General features: G+C 33.8%; 1 protein-coding gene across 1 annotated transcript in view; it reads right to left on the bottom strand.

The window, feature by feature from the left end:
- Positions 1 to 232: 232 nt before the first annotated feature.
- LOC106054705 (protein bicaudal C homolog 1-A-like) overlaps positions 233 to 15,602 on the bottom strand; it is a 100,849-nt gene continuing 85,479 nt past the window's right edge. Inside the window, exons 12-21 of the mRNA XM_056019015.1 lie at positions 14,742 to 15,017; positions 14,478 to 14,621; positions 14,103 to 14,189; positions 13,627 to 13,816; positions 11,100 to 11,257; positions 10,106 to 10,266; positions 9,173 to 9,290; positions 8,632 to 8,777; positions 5,927 to 6,026; positions 233 to 5,827 (exon numbers count right to left, since the gene is read on the bottom strand). Coding sequence (XP_055874990.1) covers positions 5,616 to 5,827; positions 5,927 to 6,026; positions 8,632 to 8,777; positions 9,173 to 9,290; positions 10,106 to 10,266; positions 11,100 to 11,257; positions 13,627 to 13,816; positions 14,103 to 14,189; positions 14,478 to 14,621; positions 14,742 to 15,017 — 1,592 coding nt within the window. The 3' untranslated portion in view covers positions 233 to 5,615. The remainder of the gene's footprint in view (positions 5,828 to 5,926; positions 6,027 to 8,631; positions 8,778 to 9,172; positions 9,291 to 10,105; positions 10,267 to 11,099; positions 11,258 to 13,626; positions 13,817 to 14,102; positions 14,190 to 14,477; positions 14,622 to 14,741; positions 15,018 to 15,602) is intronic.

The raw sequence follows: 15,602 nt of genomic DNA, 5'->3' as shown, positions 1-15,602 counted from the left end.
CATTATCCATATAAAACAAAATGAATTTATTACAACTAATTGATAATTTTTGTATTGATTCATGTATTGTCATTGACATGACGTTTCAACTTCATCCGAATGGGAAGTGAGTGAAGCAGCATGTAAAAGATCTTGACCAGACAGACAGAATGTGTACAGCATGTAAAAGATCTTGACCAGACAGACGGAGTGTGTACATTTAAGCCGAAGTAAAAAAAAAGATAAAATGAAGTAAATTTGAAATTTATTTATTGGCATAAAAAAAAAACTTTATGTAAAATGTATCAGTTACTGAACTTGTTAATAAAAAAAAAAGTTAAAACAAAAATGTTGGACCAAATACAAAAATGAGACTTGACTAAATAGTTAAATACAAATAAAACTTCATCACATGATCAACTTTTTCTTTGGACGGAGGAAACTTAAAAAGTCATGAATGAAAATATAAAAACTTATTGACAACAAAATAATTACAAACTAAAACCTAACAGAATTTAGCTTCAAACAATATGTACAGAATTAGTCAACACAATTGTACATTGTGACTGAAACAGAATCCAATCTGGCAAATAGTTGTGTTTGAAAAACTTTACTGTTGCTTTTATTTTCCTACTCTATAATTTAATGCTGAAACTATATACTTTTGTTCCACTGGCAATCAAATCATTAAATAAGAACAATCTGGTATAAACTTTGTCACATGTAAATTATGAGTGAGTCTGGTGTGAATGTACACTTTGGTTTCTTATAGTTATAATGTTTTTTGTTTGGTGTAATGCACAAATTGTAAGACAAATTTCCTTACGGATAATAAAGATTATTATTATTATTATTATTATAGTAGTAACAATAAAAGTTTTTTCCATAATATTTGGATTCTCACATAGTACTTTGTTTTTAATGTGCTAATAACTAGCTAATGTCCATTTCTTAATTTGATACAAATGACCCCAGCCTATTATTAATGATTGGAGATTCTAAACGTGTAGACTACATTTGTCCTACTAGGTGTAATTCAAGATAAAAACTAGTTTTGCCAAAAAGGTTCATCAGGATAACTTTCAAAGTCCAGCTAGTCCCAGTCAGTTGTCCATACATGACCTGCATAGTTGCATTGGTGGAGAAACCATCCAATCACTTTGACCACCAAGGTGGATCAATCATTTCTCACAAATACTATAGGTTATATTGAATAAAACAAACAGAAATGAACATTAAAAACATATCAAATCAAACAAAGAAACAATATTTCAATGATCATAGTGAATAATTCATGCATATGAACATATATATATATATATATGTTTTCAATAGAAACAACAAAAGGCTCAAATTGACTTTGGCTGGTGTTAAGCTAGCAGCTCATTCACATGAAAACAATGCAAGATATGCATTGTTAGCTTTGTCTACATTGTTATTATTTGTAATTATAAAGGCTGTCATCATCTGGCTGTTGTGAGGGTGTGTGGCATGGGACAATTGTGTATTGATAACAAGATCATTATAAGCTACAATACTGGCCAGGATTCTTGTCAGACAGCCCTGATCAATCACAGAAAGTATGTAATTAGAAGAAGAAGGAACTCTAGGCTGCTCTTTTAGAGGAAATTTTATGAAATTTTAATTCATCTTGCACACTTACAAAAAGGAGGTGCAGTGGCTGAACAGTAAAGCGCTTGGCTTCTGAACGGAAGTCCCGGGTTTGAATCCTGGTGATGAATGGGCTTTTAAATTTTGGGATCTTTGGGCGCCTTTGAGTCCACCCAGCTCTAATAGGTACCTAACACTAGTTGGGGAAAAGTAAAGGTGGTTGGTCATCATGCTGGCCACATGACACCCTTGTTAACCATGGGCCACAGAAAGATGACCTTTACATCATCTGCTCTATAGATCGCAAGGTCTGAAAGGGGAACTTTTTTTTTACACTTACAAAAAAAAAAATAAAAGGTATTGAATGACAACATAACAAATGTTGTCTACTAGCAAAGAATAAGTGGACTGGGAGGAGAATGAGCAACCAGCTTCTGGACACAGCCAGTGTGGACAATGGTGGAAAGCCAATCTTCTGAAGACTCACTGACCTACATGTTTTGTTTGACAAAAATTGTCTTGCATCAAAGTTTCTTGAGTCAAATACAACCGGTAATGATTAATTCAAGTCATGGCAACAGTTTCCCTCATCGGATCTACAAAAAACTTAAAAGCTTCACCTTTTTATAAAAAGAACAAATCATCAAAACAAATATTATTCTGTTTCTCTTTGACCAATGTCAGTTCTGGCAGTGCTAGAGAATGATGTTTTAATAATCATTATTTAACATAAATATATTTTACTTTAAACAATTTTTTTTTTACAATACTCTTTTCAAAATAAAAAAAAAAAAATATAGAATACATTAACCTTGTTTACAATAAAACCTAAAATATAATTAAAAAAAAATTTAGTTACATACTTGAACACACAAAAAAAAGTGAAGAGGGGGGCTTGATTTTTAATTTTGTTAAACCATTCGTCAATTCTGTGACAGGAATGTTTCAAGTCCAAAGTTGAAGATTTCAGTCAAATAGTAAAGCTGTCTTGACATCAAAGTTTCAAAATCTTCAATACAAGATTCTTAGTCAGTAAAACATGAGGGTTTCGATGGACGCAGTCAACGTGGATCTTGCTTGATACAATACAATGAATATACATTAGCATTAGGAGAAAACAAAAGCCAAAAAAAATGTGTTCATAGGACTTTCATTGTTGAGCACAAGCTAGAAACATCAAACTTTTGTTTTTGTTATCACACTAGTGGTGTCCTCATGGGAACAAAGAAACTAGCAATTCTAAAATATTTGTTTAATATTTGACTTAACAAAGTTATATTTACATAAAATGGTTTTATCTTCAAGTAGAGCATTTGTAGGAAAAGGAAAAAAAAAATAAAACTTCTTTGTATATAAACCTTGACTTGACCTCATAAAAATCTTTTGTTATGGCAAGAACGTGAAAAATAAAACAACTTTCCTTTGGACGGACAAGAAAGAAAGAAATACTTCTAGAACTAAACAATATTTTGTCAAAGCACCAAACATGATCACAGAAATTGAACATCGCAGACAATATTTCAAGTTTATTTCAAACTAATACTAAGGCAGATTAAAAAAAATACTGCAAGGAAACAAATTGTTCCGTAAAATTCTAACTTTGTAGACTGATACTAGAGCGTATAGTCACTGTCATTTACATTGCAACTAATAATACTGAAACAAATAGTTATAAAAATAATGTTAATTTACTCAGCAGTATTTTAAGGCAAATTTGTACAATTTTATCCAGATACAAAATAAATACAATTTAAACTTAAAAGTAACTCTTGTTAGGTCATAGAATGAAGGGAGCTCACTCTAAATGAGACAACTTCTATGTTGATGAGACATTGCCAGAGAGGGTCAACATATGCAACACATGTACAACTAATAGAGCTCAACATATGCAACACATGTACAACTAATAGAGCTGTCATTTTCTTTTGTACTTATGTTTTAATGTTCTGTTTTTCTTTCTTCAATTTTGACTCCAGGAAAAACATTGTACCTCCAGGCACCCTATTAGTTGGAGATCAACTTTGTCATAGATTATCATCTTGTATTAATTAAAGGCTAGAGCAGTACTCAATGGAATATCTAGAGTTTACTTAAGATGTAGCTTCAAAATTTATGGCTGAAGTATCAATCTAAAGAATGTGAAAACTGACATAAACAAAAGTACTAACAATCTTTGCCCAGTTTCATTCTATACCTCATCACATTATACAATACAATTTATTTGTTTATACATTATTTATGTAAATTATTATTACAGGTAAATACAATTTAAAAACAAAACAACTAAATATACACAAGTTGCTCAGCAAGATTGGAGACCACATTTAAGTTTGATTATTTATACAATTTGGATAAAAAAAAATATTTGATAATTTGTCTATTAATCTGCTCTGTATGCCATTAAATTATGTCTTTTATTTAAAACTCATTTGTAGTACATTCTTAAAAAGTTGACACAATCATGTATTATGTAAACAAAGATGTCTGAACTTGTATAATCTTGTATTTTTAACTTTTAAGCAGAGAGACATTGTGTGATTATGAACAGAAATGTAAAAATGTTTGTAAAATGTTTTACATGTTTCGGATGTTCCTTCAGAGTTGAAGATAATTACTTCCTAGTCCAAACCTCCTGCAGGACGACGGGGGTTGGGAGCTGGCAGGGTTTGAACCCTCGACCATCGATAAATCTGAACGACAGTCCAGCGCACAAACTGCACGACCAGGCAGCCAGAAATATGTTGCTTCACCACTTTGAAAACTGAGAACAACCAAGAGTTTTACAACAACACATAAGGATGGCATCAGTGCTGTGGTGCTAAAAACATAAAAAGTTCTCTCTCAGTCAAGACTGAACACATTGAAGCCTTTGTTCTACAAGACATCATCAAATGAGAGAGATTTCAATTAGGAAATGTCTGCAGATTTTTAGAACATAGCCAAATGTAGTAACTGCTAAAATAATTTATATCCTCTGTATTACCTCTACCTATTATGTATTTAATATTAGCTGTGATAACCACCAAGTTATAAAAAAAAAATTCTTTTTTGCTAATTATAATGGGGCTTTAGATTGAACTGTAAGCAGAATATCTTTAATTAATATAATCAATTACATTATCAAAATCAAAGAACAACAACCTTGTACAATTTTCTGACAAATGAAGTACCTGACTTTATTTAGTTAAGTAAAAGAAAAAAATTAACGAAATAGTATACTTTATTTTTCATTAAATAACAGCACCTCAAGAAAACATGTTCAATTCCTGATTTCTCCACCATTATGTAGCTGACAATTGATTGACAACTTCACTAAAACAGACCTACTCTCCACTACCAGGATTTCTCAAAAAGCAAATGTTTACAATTCTACAATAGCTAAACTAATTTCTCATTTGTCAAAATTCTTTGAATGAACCAAAGTTAATGAAAGGAACTGAAGACTCAGATCACAGAGCAAGACTGACTGAACTAGTCAGTGAATCAATACAAACAAAACATATCAAGCAAGACCCACAACTCTTAGAGTTGAGCAAGATTGTTGTCATGGAAAATATGGAGCATCCATCGAAGGAAATTTCGTCATTTATCATCGTTGTTACTTTTATGAACAAAATTTATGTGCACACAAAAAAAATGCAACCCGAAAAAAAACAGCAAGACAACAAACAAAAGTACATCCAACACTTTTTAAAAAAAAAAGTACTAAGTAAAATGTGGCCAGCTGAATGAGCCAATAGAAACATCTGACACCAACTTGTGAACATTGTCAATGGTTTGAAAGAGAAAACAAAAACATTGTACAAAATTATTTTGATCAGCAGTTAGAGAAAGAAAGAGCTTGAAAACAAGCGACAGTCCCCATTGGACGGAGGAAATAAATTCTGAAACAAGCATAATCTCCGCTGAGACTTGTCAAAAGAAAAGTTGTGTTGAACAAATATTACATTTCAACATATATTAAATGTTCCAAAAAGAGTCTAGTCCAAGTTTCTGTACATTTTAGCTTTGTGCAGTTTAGTGAGCTACCAGTGTCCACTTAGACTTCCCAGGTCAGGGCCACCTCGACTGTTGATCAAAGAGGGGGCTGGGCTGGGTGAAGGGAACAATTGACTCACACTGTTTCCTCCAGCCCTTAAGCTGTCACTGGTATTGGTGTCAGCAGGTAGACCTTGACCAATTGATGAGGACGTCCTTAAACTTGATGAAGGTAAGAGAGTTCGTCGTTTATTGAGATCTTTAAAAAAAAAAAGGATGTCTATTTAGAGACGATGGGAAAACATACCTAAAAAGGCATTTAAAAAAAAAAAAAATTTGTTCTAGTTTATTCACTAACCTGCAATAGCCAGTAACATTTTTCTTCTGGCTCCAAAAGTTGAGATTCCAAGTTCACGGAGATCATGGTCAGAAAGGGTCAAAAATGTGGACAGGTCAATCTAAAGAACCAAGTCAAAGTTAGTTTTGATTTATACACATTTTTTTAGAATATAAAACCAAAGGACCTAAAAATAAAAGAAAATTTTTAAAAAGATGGTAAGAGATGTGTAGTGAAAGCTGATTTCCAGCAGAATAAAAGCAAAATTCAAGCAAGTTATGTGAACAGATCTCACCACTTACATCTATCAAACTTTAGAAATTAGAATAATGCTTTTATGTAGAAGTTTAATATAAACCCATCTTTAATGTAGAGAACTTTAGTATGAAGCCCTCTTTAATGTAGAGAACATTAGTATGAACCCACCTTTATTGTAGAGATCTTTAGTATAAACCATCTTTTGTGTAGAGAACATTAGTATGAACCCACCTTTATTGTAGAGATCTTTAGTATAAACCATCTTTAATGTAGAGAACATTAGTATGAACCCACCTTTATTGTAGAGATCTTTAGTATGAAGCCATCTTTAATGTAGAGAACATTAGTATGAACCCACCTTTATTGTAGAGATCTTTAGTATAAACCATCTTTAGTGTAGAGAACATTAGTATGAACCCACCTTTAGTGTAGAGATCTTTAGTATAAACCATCTTTAATGTAGAGAACATTAGTATGAACCCACCTTTATTGTAGAGATCTTTAGTATAAACCATCTTTTGTGTAGAGAACATTAGTATGAACCCACCTTTATTGTAGAGATCTTTAGTATAAACCATCTTTAATGTAGAGAACATTAGTATGAACCCACCTTTATTGTAGAGATCTTTAGTATGAAGCCATCTTTAATGTAGAGAACATTAGTATGAACCCACCTTTATTGTAGAGATCTTTAGTATAAACCATCTTTAGTGTAGAGAACATTAGTATGAACCCACCTTTAGTGTAGAGATCTTTAGTATAAACCATCTTTAATGTAGAGAACATTAGTATGAACCCACCTTTATTGTAGAGATCTTTAGTATGAAGCCATCTTTAATGTAGAGAACATTAGTATGAACCCACCTTTATTGTAGAGATCTTTAGTATGAAGCCATCTTTAATGTAGAGAACATTAGTATGAACCCACCTTTATTGTAGAGATCTTTAGTATGAAGCCATCTTTAGTGTAGAGAACATTAGTATGAACCCACCTTTATTGTAGAGATCTTTAGTATTAACCATCTTTAGTGTAGAGAACATTAGTATGAACCCACATTTATTGTAGAGATCTTTAGTATGAAGCCATCTTTAATGTAGAGAACATTAGTATGAACCCACCTTTATTGTAGAGATCTTTAGTATAAACCATCTTTAATGTACAGAACATTAGTATGAACCCACCTTTATTGTAGAGATCTTTAGTATAAACCATCTTTAATGTAGAGAACATTAGTATGAACCCACCTTTATTGTAGAGATCTTTAGTATGAAGCCATCTTTAATGTAGAGAACATTAGTATGAACCCACCTTTAGTGTAGAGATCTTTAGTATGAAGCCATCTTTAGTGTAGAGAACATTAGTATGAACCCACCTTTATTGTAGAGATCTTTAGTATTAACCATCTTTAGTGTAGAGAACATTAGTATGAACCCACCTTTATTGTAGAGATCTTTAGTATGAAGCCATCTTTAATGTAGAGAACATTAGTATGAACCCACCTTTATTGTAGAGATCTTTAGTATAAACCATCTTTAGTGTAGAGAACATTAGTATGAACCCACCTTTAGTGTAGAGATCTTTAGTATAAACCATCTTTAATGTAGAGAACATTAGTATGAACCCACCTTTATTGTAGAGATCTTTAGTATAAACCATCTTTAATGTAGAGAACATTAGTATGAACCCACCTTTATTGTAGAGATCTTTAGTATAAACCATCTTTAGTGTAGAGAACATTAGTATGAACCCACCTTTAGTGTAGAGATCTTTAGTATAAACCATCTTTAATGTAGAGAACATTAGTATGAACCCACCTTTATTGTAGAGATCTTTAGTATGAAGCCATCTTTAATGTAGAGAACATTAGTATGAACCCACCTTTATTGTAGAGATCTTTAGTATAAACCATCTTTAGTGTAGAGAACATTAGTATGAACCCACCTTTAGTGTAGAGATCTTTAGTATAAACCATCTTTAATGTAGAGAACATTAGTATGAACCTATCTTTTAATGAAGAAATTAAACATGAATTCCTCACAAGGTACTTATTACTGATACTGAGGCACATTCCTCGTACCATATGCTAGGACAAATTTGTACAAATGCTCCTTCTTCCCTAGTGCTATTAGAGCATGGAATGGGTTGCCTGAGCTAGCCAGGAAAACCAGTGACTTGGCAGAATTTAGGTCATTGGTTAATATGCATGACATGTAGGACGTAATTATCTTTTTTTTTTTTTTGAAGTAACGTCTGTATTATATAAGATAAGATTCAGATCTATTGATAAAATACTTTCATCACCAAATCCTGATATAAAAGTGTATGACCAATTATTCAATTTCATCCAATTAGACATAACTAAATTTAAAAAATCACCCGTCCAAACTTTGCTATTACACTGTGGGCTGTCATCCCATTTTAAATATTAACTTAAAGGACTAAAAAAAAAAGAAATGCAGAAACTAACCTCCTGCTGCTGGAACAGATCTGTGTACTTGCCAAGGCTGAGGGCACTAAAGAGTTCTGCCAAATCTGTCTTGGTAGACCACATAGCTTTAGAGCTTGGCAAGCTGGCACTATCAACATGGTTACTGTGGCTTAAACCATACTGAACTAGTGGAGAGAGAAACAACAGAAAATTGACACCAAAAAAAAATAAAATTCCAAATATTATTTTAATTTATATCATACAATAAATAGTTCAAGCAACATTTCCCTCATTCGAGACAATGGTAAATCAACATCTCACAGAGTGATTCCCAAACTGTGTTCCGTTGAACCCTAGTGTTTCAAAGTAGGTGTTTCACAAACTACTGGAATTTTAACTAGAAGGCCCACCACATGAATTAATCTCTCTAAACTATAAGCAAAGTGTTCTGCTAGATACTCAGAATGTGTAAAGTGTTCTGTTTGAGAACAAGTTAGTGAAACACTGATTGAACATATTGTACAGAAATATAATGAAACATAAAACCAACTATACCAAACTGAAATGTTCAAAGGCTTACATTTTTTCCTAGGACTTGGATATTCTCCAGGAGCTTTGTTTAAAGGTCTGTTAGATGAGCCTGTCCCATCAGTCCACAAATCTTTATCTATGTTTAAGTCTATCTCTGGCCTGTTAGGCTGAAATTGGAAGAAAAAAAAATTAAGGTCAAGAAAGCCTTGAATGACCACGAACCAAGGAGAACCAAAATCTGAAACCAAATCTCTGGTTCAATGGTGCTAAACTCAAACAGGGGATATGCTTCAGGAGTCAGCCCTGAGGAAACATTAGGAATTGGTAACCCTTTGGCCGACTGCAGCACACTGTGCGTCACTCTGGCAGGCCCTGCAAAGCTGCTGATCCAAAACCACCAGTTTATGTTGTTCCTTTGGACACAACAGCATGGTGGAAAGGGTTAAGGGGAACATGCTGTGTGGGAAACAATCTAGCACTTACTAATTAAAGGTGTCATAGTGCTCTAAGTGAAGCAGCCAAAAAAGAAGAAACAAAAGATTTCATAATATTTATAAAGCAAATACTTTTAAAACAAAATTCTTAAATTTCCATTGATTTGAATCTACATTTTCTTGATTCATAACTTTATAGACAAACACTTTTTTTGCAGTCTTTAAAAAAGTGAAGGAAATAACTCTAGCTGAAAAGTATTGGTTTAACTCTTTCTCTCCTAATTGACAATGCCAACATTGATTTGACCCCCATTTCACTAAATTGGCTTTTTGATTTATAAACTTTAATTTATGATGTGTAAAAAGAGCATGCATTGTCCTATAATTTGATACCAAATATACCATTTTCTGATAACAAACAAAAACATTATTGATAACAGGATAGTGAAATACAAATGAGCAAAACCAATAATACCATCGGAATAACAAAATAATTATGGAGAGAAAGAGTTAATAGTCTACTAGAGAGCAGGGGAAGATGACTCTACCTCATAACCTGAAGTGATGGATGTGTCTGTGACTCTGGCACTGATGCCCATCTGACCCAGTTTATCTCTAATGGCTGACTCTGGCATAGACTTGGAGAAGCCCATACCTGCCCAGATGTCTGTTGGTGTCCTTGACTCTCCTTCTGGCTTCTTCTGCATGGCTGGAAATAAATCAAAAGGCTTGGTAAACAATCCAATGAACAGTAAATGTGAAATTCTGAGATCAGTCACACTTCCCACTATATAAAAGTATTTAGGACAATTCCCCATGGCGTCATTATCAGAGAGGGTACAATGTTGATGAAACCAGTAGAGCACACCTGACTTGCCAATCAAGAAGGAAGAATGTGAATCTCTTTGGCTTGTATGTGTGCCAGGGCAAATCACTGACTTAAAAAATTGCACCCAGAGACTAATATCATAAAAAAGCAGTTTATTAAAAGAAATTTCTATAAATCAAATAAGAACATAAAACTAAAATGTTATTTAACCTTGGTTAGGCCAGTAATAGAATATGCATCCTCTGTTTGGGACCCCCCCAACTCAAGAAAACATTAAGAAACTGGAACAGACACAAAATAGAGCGGTGAGATTCATAACAAACGAATATTCACACTTGACTAGAGTAACACCTTTAGTTAAATCACTAAATTTAGAAAGCCTTCAGGATAGAAGACTTAAAAGTAAAGTAGCAATTATACATAAAACACTGAACCATAATCTTCAAATGCAAAAACAAAATTTAATAATTTAATAGTGCTATTAGGGCATGGAATGGGTTGCCTGAGCTAGCCAGGAAAACCAGTGACTTGGCAGAATTTAAGTCATTGATTAATATGCATGACTGAATGCATGACGCGTAGGACGTAATCATCTTCTTTTTTTAAAGTAACGTCTGTATTATATAAGACAAGATAAGATAAAACTCAAAACTATCTTCAGAGGATTTCAACCACTCAAATTATAAAATATATATGTTGAAAATGTCTGATACCTTTCATGGCCAGCAACTTCTTCTGTTCATAATCAAAGCCATATTGTAGATTGGAGGAGTACAGGGAAGTTGTGGAACTTTTTCTTTCTATTCCTGGTGCCAGTTTATCTGACGGATGATTTTCTCCACGACCATTTTCACTGCTACTGTCACCATTCCTGTAGACCCATGAAGAGAACAAATTTATGTAGGATTTAAAAAAATTAATTTTATGTTGTTTTTTTTTAATGTGTGTTAATGACAAAACAATAAATAAAAAAAAAAGGTCTGTGTATATATAAAAGGGTGTGTGTGTATATGTGTATGCATTATACAGGACTTTTTTTTGTGACAGTACGCGTACAGCACCTTTTTCAATGTGGGGATAAAATTATTACTTTTCTTGTATTTTAATGTTTATTATTAATTTATTAGTATTTAAAAGTTAGGCAATCCACCAGAGTACCGGCACATAATCAGTGAGTACCGGCACCTATTTTTTTTTACAAAAAAAAGCACATATATATATATATATATATATATATATATATATATATATATATATATATATATATATATATATATATATATATATATATTGCTCTCACACTATCAAGTGCTCAATTTGGCCAAAACCTCCCATCCTTTTTTTTCCTTCCAATACTACGGGCTGCATTTTAACACTTGTGAATTCTAGTATTTGTTACTTTGAAATTGAATGACCTGCTCTTTCTCTCCCTCTGTATCTATCTTCCCTTCTCTGGAGCTTCCTCCATTTCTTTGCATTCTTTGATCGTAATGCTCTCCAATTTAGACTTTTAACTTGAATCAGAATGGTCTGATAGTTATCCCTTTGTCTTTCTCTCCACATCTCTTTCCTTCTCCTAATCTCTCTCCATCCTCCTTTTTTGTACCCTACCCATAGTAATTGTCGCCCATATAGTCCCCTTGTCTCACTCTTTTTCTCTTTCTCATTTTTTTTTTTTGCACCTCGCACTTTAAAATGGTCTTGAAGTTTAACTTGAATTGGACAAAAACACAGTTTTGGCCAGTAATTTTACAATCCCTTTTCTCTCCTCCTCCCCCCCCCCCCCCCCCCCGTTCAACATGATTAAAAGGCTCTTTTTGCATTTCATATCCACCCCTAGAAACTGTAAGAAACAAACAATCCTATCCCCAAAAAAAACACACACACACTTGTAATAGGCCCTCAAAGTTGTTTGGTATTGTTGAGAGATAAAAATTAAAAAAATATCAATTGGCTAAGTCTGTTAACTTTCTAAAGTGTCCACAATGGCGAGTTGCACATCAAAAAATTATTGGTTTCATTTTGTTTTTATAAACATTATGCAGCTGGGAGGCACGGTGGCTGAGCATTAAAGCACTTGGCTTCTGAACTGGGGGTCCAGGGTTTGAATCCTGGTGAAAACTGGGATTTTCAATTTTGGAATCTTTGGGCGCTTCTGATCTAATGGGTACCTGACATTAGTTAGGGAAAAGTAAAGGCGGTTGGTCGTTGTGCTGGCTACATGACACCCTCATTAACTGTAGGCCACAGAATCTGATGACCTTTACATCATCTGCCCTATAGACCACAGGGTCTTAAAGGGGAACTATTCATGCAGCTATTTTCTGTGTATGAAATTTCATGCAAATCCATTGGACAGATATATAGAGCTCTTATTACATGAGTCAGTGGTATTTGGTAAATATATTTAAGATGTATATAAGAATCAAGAATTTAATAGCACTGGCAATAGAAATAAATTCTGAAAATAAGAATTATACCGAATGTGTGAGAGACTAACTTAACTATTATCAAAAAAGTATGTTAATAGATTGAATGCCCCATTTACATAAGATCTAAGTGTGGAGTTTGGCTTTGACTACTTACATAAATTTGTGTGACAGTTGACTAGACTAGTTTCATAAGATCTATGTGTGAACATGGGCTGAGCTACTTACATAAACCTTTGTGACAGTTGATAGTTTCATAAGATCTATGTGTGAACATGGGCTGAGCTATTTACATAAAATCTATGTGTGAAATTTGACTGGACTATGTATATAAAATCTATGTGTTAAGTTTAACCTGACTATGTACATAAAATATAAGTGTGAAGTTTGAATGGACTATGTACATAAAATCTAAGTGTGAAGTTTGAATGGACTATGTACATAAAATCTAAGTGTGAAGTTTGAATGGACTATGTATATAAAATCTTAGTGTGAAGTTTGACCAGACTATGTACATAAAATCTAAGTGTAAAGTTTGACACGACTATGTACATAAAGTCTAGGTGTAAAGTTTGACCAGACTATGTACATAAAGTCTAGGTGTAAAGTTTGACCAGACTATGTACATAAAATCTAAGTGTTCAGTTTGACCAGACTATGTACATAAAGTATAGGTGTAAAGTTTGACCAGACTATGTACATAAAATCTAGGTGTAAAGTTTGACCAGACTATGTACATAAAATCTAGGTGTAAAGTTTGACCAGACTGTGCACATAAAGCCTAGGTGTGAAGTTTGACTGGACTACTTACATAAGGTGTGAACATGTATGACTCCTCCCATTGTACAACTGTGAGGTGGGTGAGGTCAAGCCATGCTGTTGGTGGTGTTGCTGGAGCAGGTGTTGCTGTTGGTGGTGTGGATGGAGTGTGGTGGCCAGCAAAGTGTCATGGGTCAACACTTCACCTAGTGTCCCTCTCTTCTGTAAGTTCACTAGGTCAGCTGATTAGGAAGTAACAAAATGGTACATTTGAAAAAGACATTCATTTAACAGATGCTTGTATAATTGAATTAAACATTTAGTAGTACAATTTTTAATTCCTTTTCATGAACCACATTTAATAGAATACACTAAGAGAAAAAAAAAAACCCATGTAAATCTCAATAGGAGAAAAAGGTAGTTGTTTAGAAAGCAACTTTATTTTTTGTTCAAATCCAACGAAACTTGTGAATCACGTTAATGATGCTCTGACATAAATGTAACCAATTATGAATGTGTATTACTCACCAGCAGTTTTGCAAAGACCAGCAGTGGTGGGACTGTTAGATGGAGACTGAGGGGGGCTAGCAGAGTCACTGGTGTTACAATTGGGACCTACAAGTAGACAGAAAACACTTTCTTGACGCAGAGTTACAGGTTTAACAAAAGTATACATTGACTACATCAATGACTAGACATGCAGTCTTTATTGTGGGGGTACTCCCTATTCTCTTAAAAATACAATCTAAATGATCATTTTCTTGGCAAGTACTGTTTGTAATAGTTCCCCTCCCCATATACATTAGACATCATGAGATGAACAATGGGAAAATGCATGTTTAGCTCAAAACCTAATTTATTTACTGACTGAAAATGTAGTTAAATATGTGTAGGTCAAAGTACCATGATCCAGAGGTGTGGGGACATGAATGAATGCACTGCCAGCAAATTCAGGATGAAAGCCATTCCGAACTGACCCTGGTGGACTCAAAATGTCAATAGACGAGATGCTGGCCGCTGGAGTGATGACCATTAGTGGACTATAAACTGAAAGCAAAGTTATGGTCAACACAATAAAACTAGTAGAAAGCATTAAAAGTTAATAATATTAATGTTAAAAATTTTGTTAGAAGGGGAAATAACTGTAAAAATGATATCAAATTTCACCTTGTGTTTTGTTCCCCCATTGGTTGGGGCTGATGACTGGACTTGTGGCACAATGACTCACATCTATAGTACTGGATGTGTGCTGACCATTGAGCAAGAAACTGGTACTACTACTTTGCTGACCACTAGGTAAAAAGCTGGTAATGCTAGATTGGCTACCAGGGATGAAGCTGGTAGTACTGGGCTGGCCAGAGGACAGGAAGGTGTTGGTGTTGGGGTGGCCACTGTGCAGGTAGTTTGTATTGTTGACACTGAGCGAACTTGGACTTAGATATCCTGGAGATCAAATAGTGACAACCTGTATATGGCTATATAATTAAAAACCTAATTCTTCAAATAACTATATACTTTGAAGTTCCTCTAGATAGTGATATTTCTTTATTTGTACTTACAAGACATATTATGGAAATGAGAAATGTGCTAATCTTCGACCACGAAGGAGGAGCTATATACATATATATATTATGGCTAAAAAAACTATTTAATTAGGAATAAACATAAAATAACAAATCTACTTTAGCAGTTACGAATTCTGAAAAAAAAATTTGAAGAAACTTAGAAACCAGAAAAAAAATCAAGACAAGATATTTCCACAGTAGAAGAAAGGGATAAAATGTTTATAGAATCTTTAGTTATCACTGATAAACTAGAGCAATGATCCTTTTAGTTAGGATGTGTGGGAATTGTGGTCGAGAGGCTAAGTATGTATGAACTTGGCCTTTCTTCACTAACTATGAAGGGGGCTCAAGGTTCGACACCTGACTTGATCAGAGTTGTGTTTACTGAGCGCCTTAAAGGCAGCAAAGAAAACCTTCTCCCAAATGCCCCCTCCCCTCCCCCACTGGTCCACAAATGAGATTG

The sequence above is a fragment of the Biomphalaria glabrata genome, chromosome 2 (assembly GCF_947242115.1).
Source record: "Biomphalaria glabrata chromosome 2, xgBioGlab47.1, whole genome shotgun sequence".
Classification (NCBI taxonomy): domain Eukaryota; kingdom Metazoa; phylum Mollusca; class Gastropoda; family Planorbidae; genus Biomphalaria; species Biomphalaria glabrata.
This window is presented reverse-complemented; position numbering and strand designations above follow the sequence as displayed.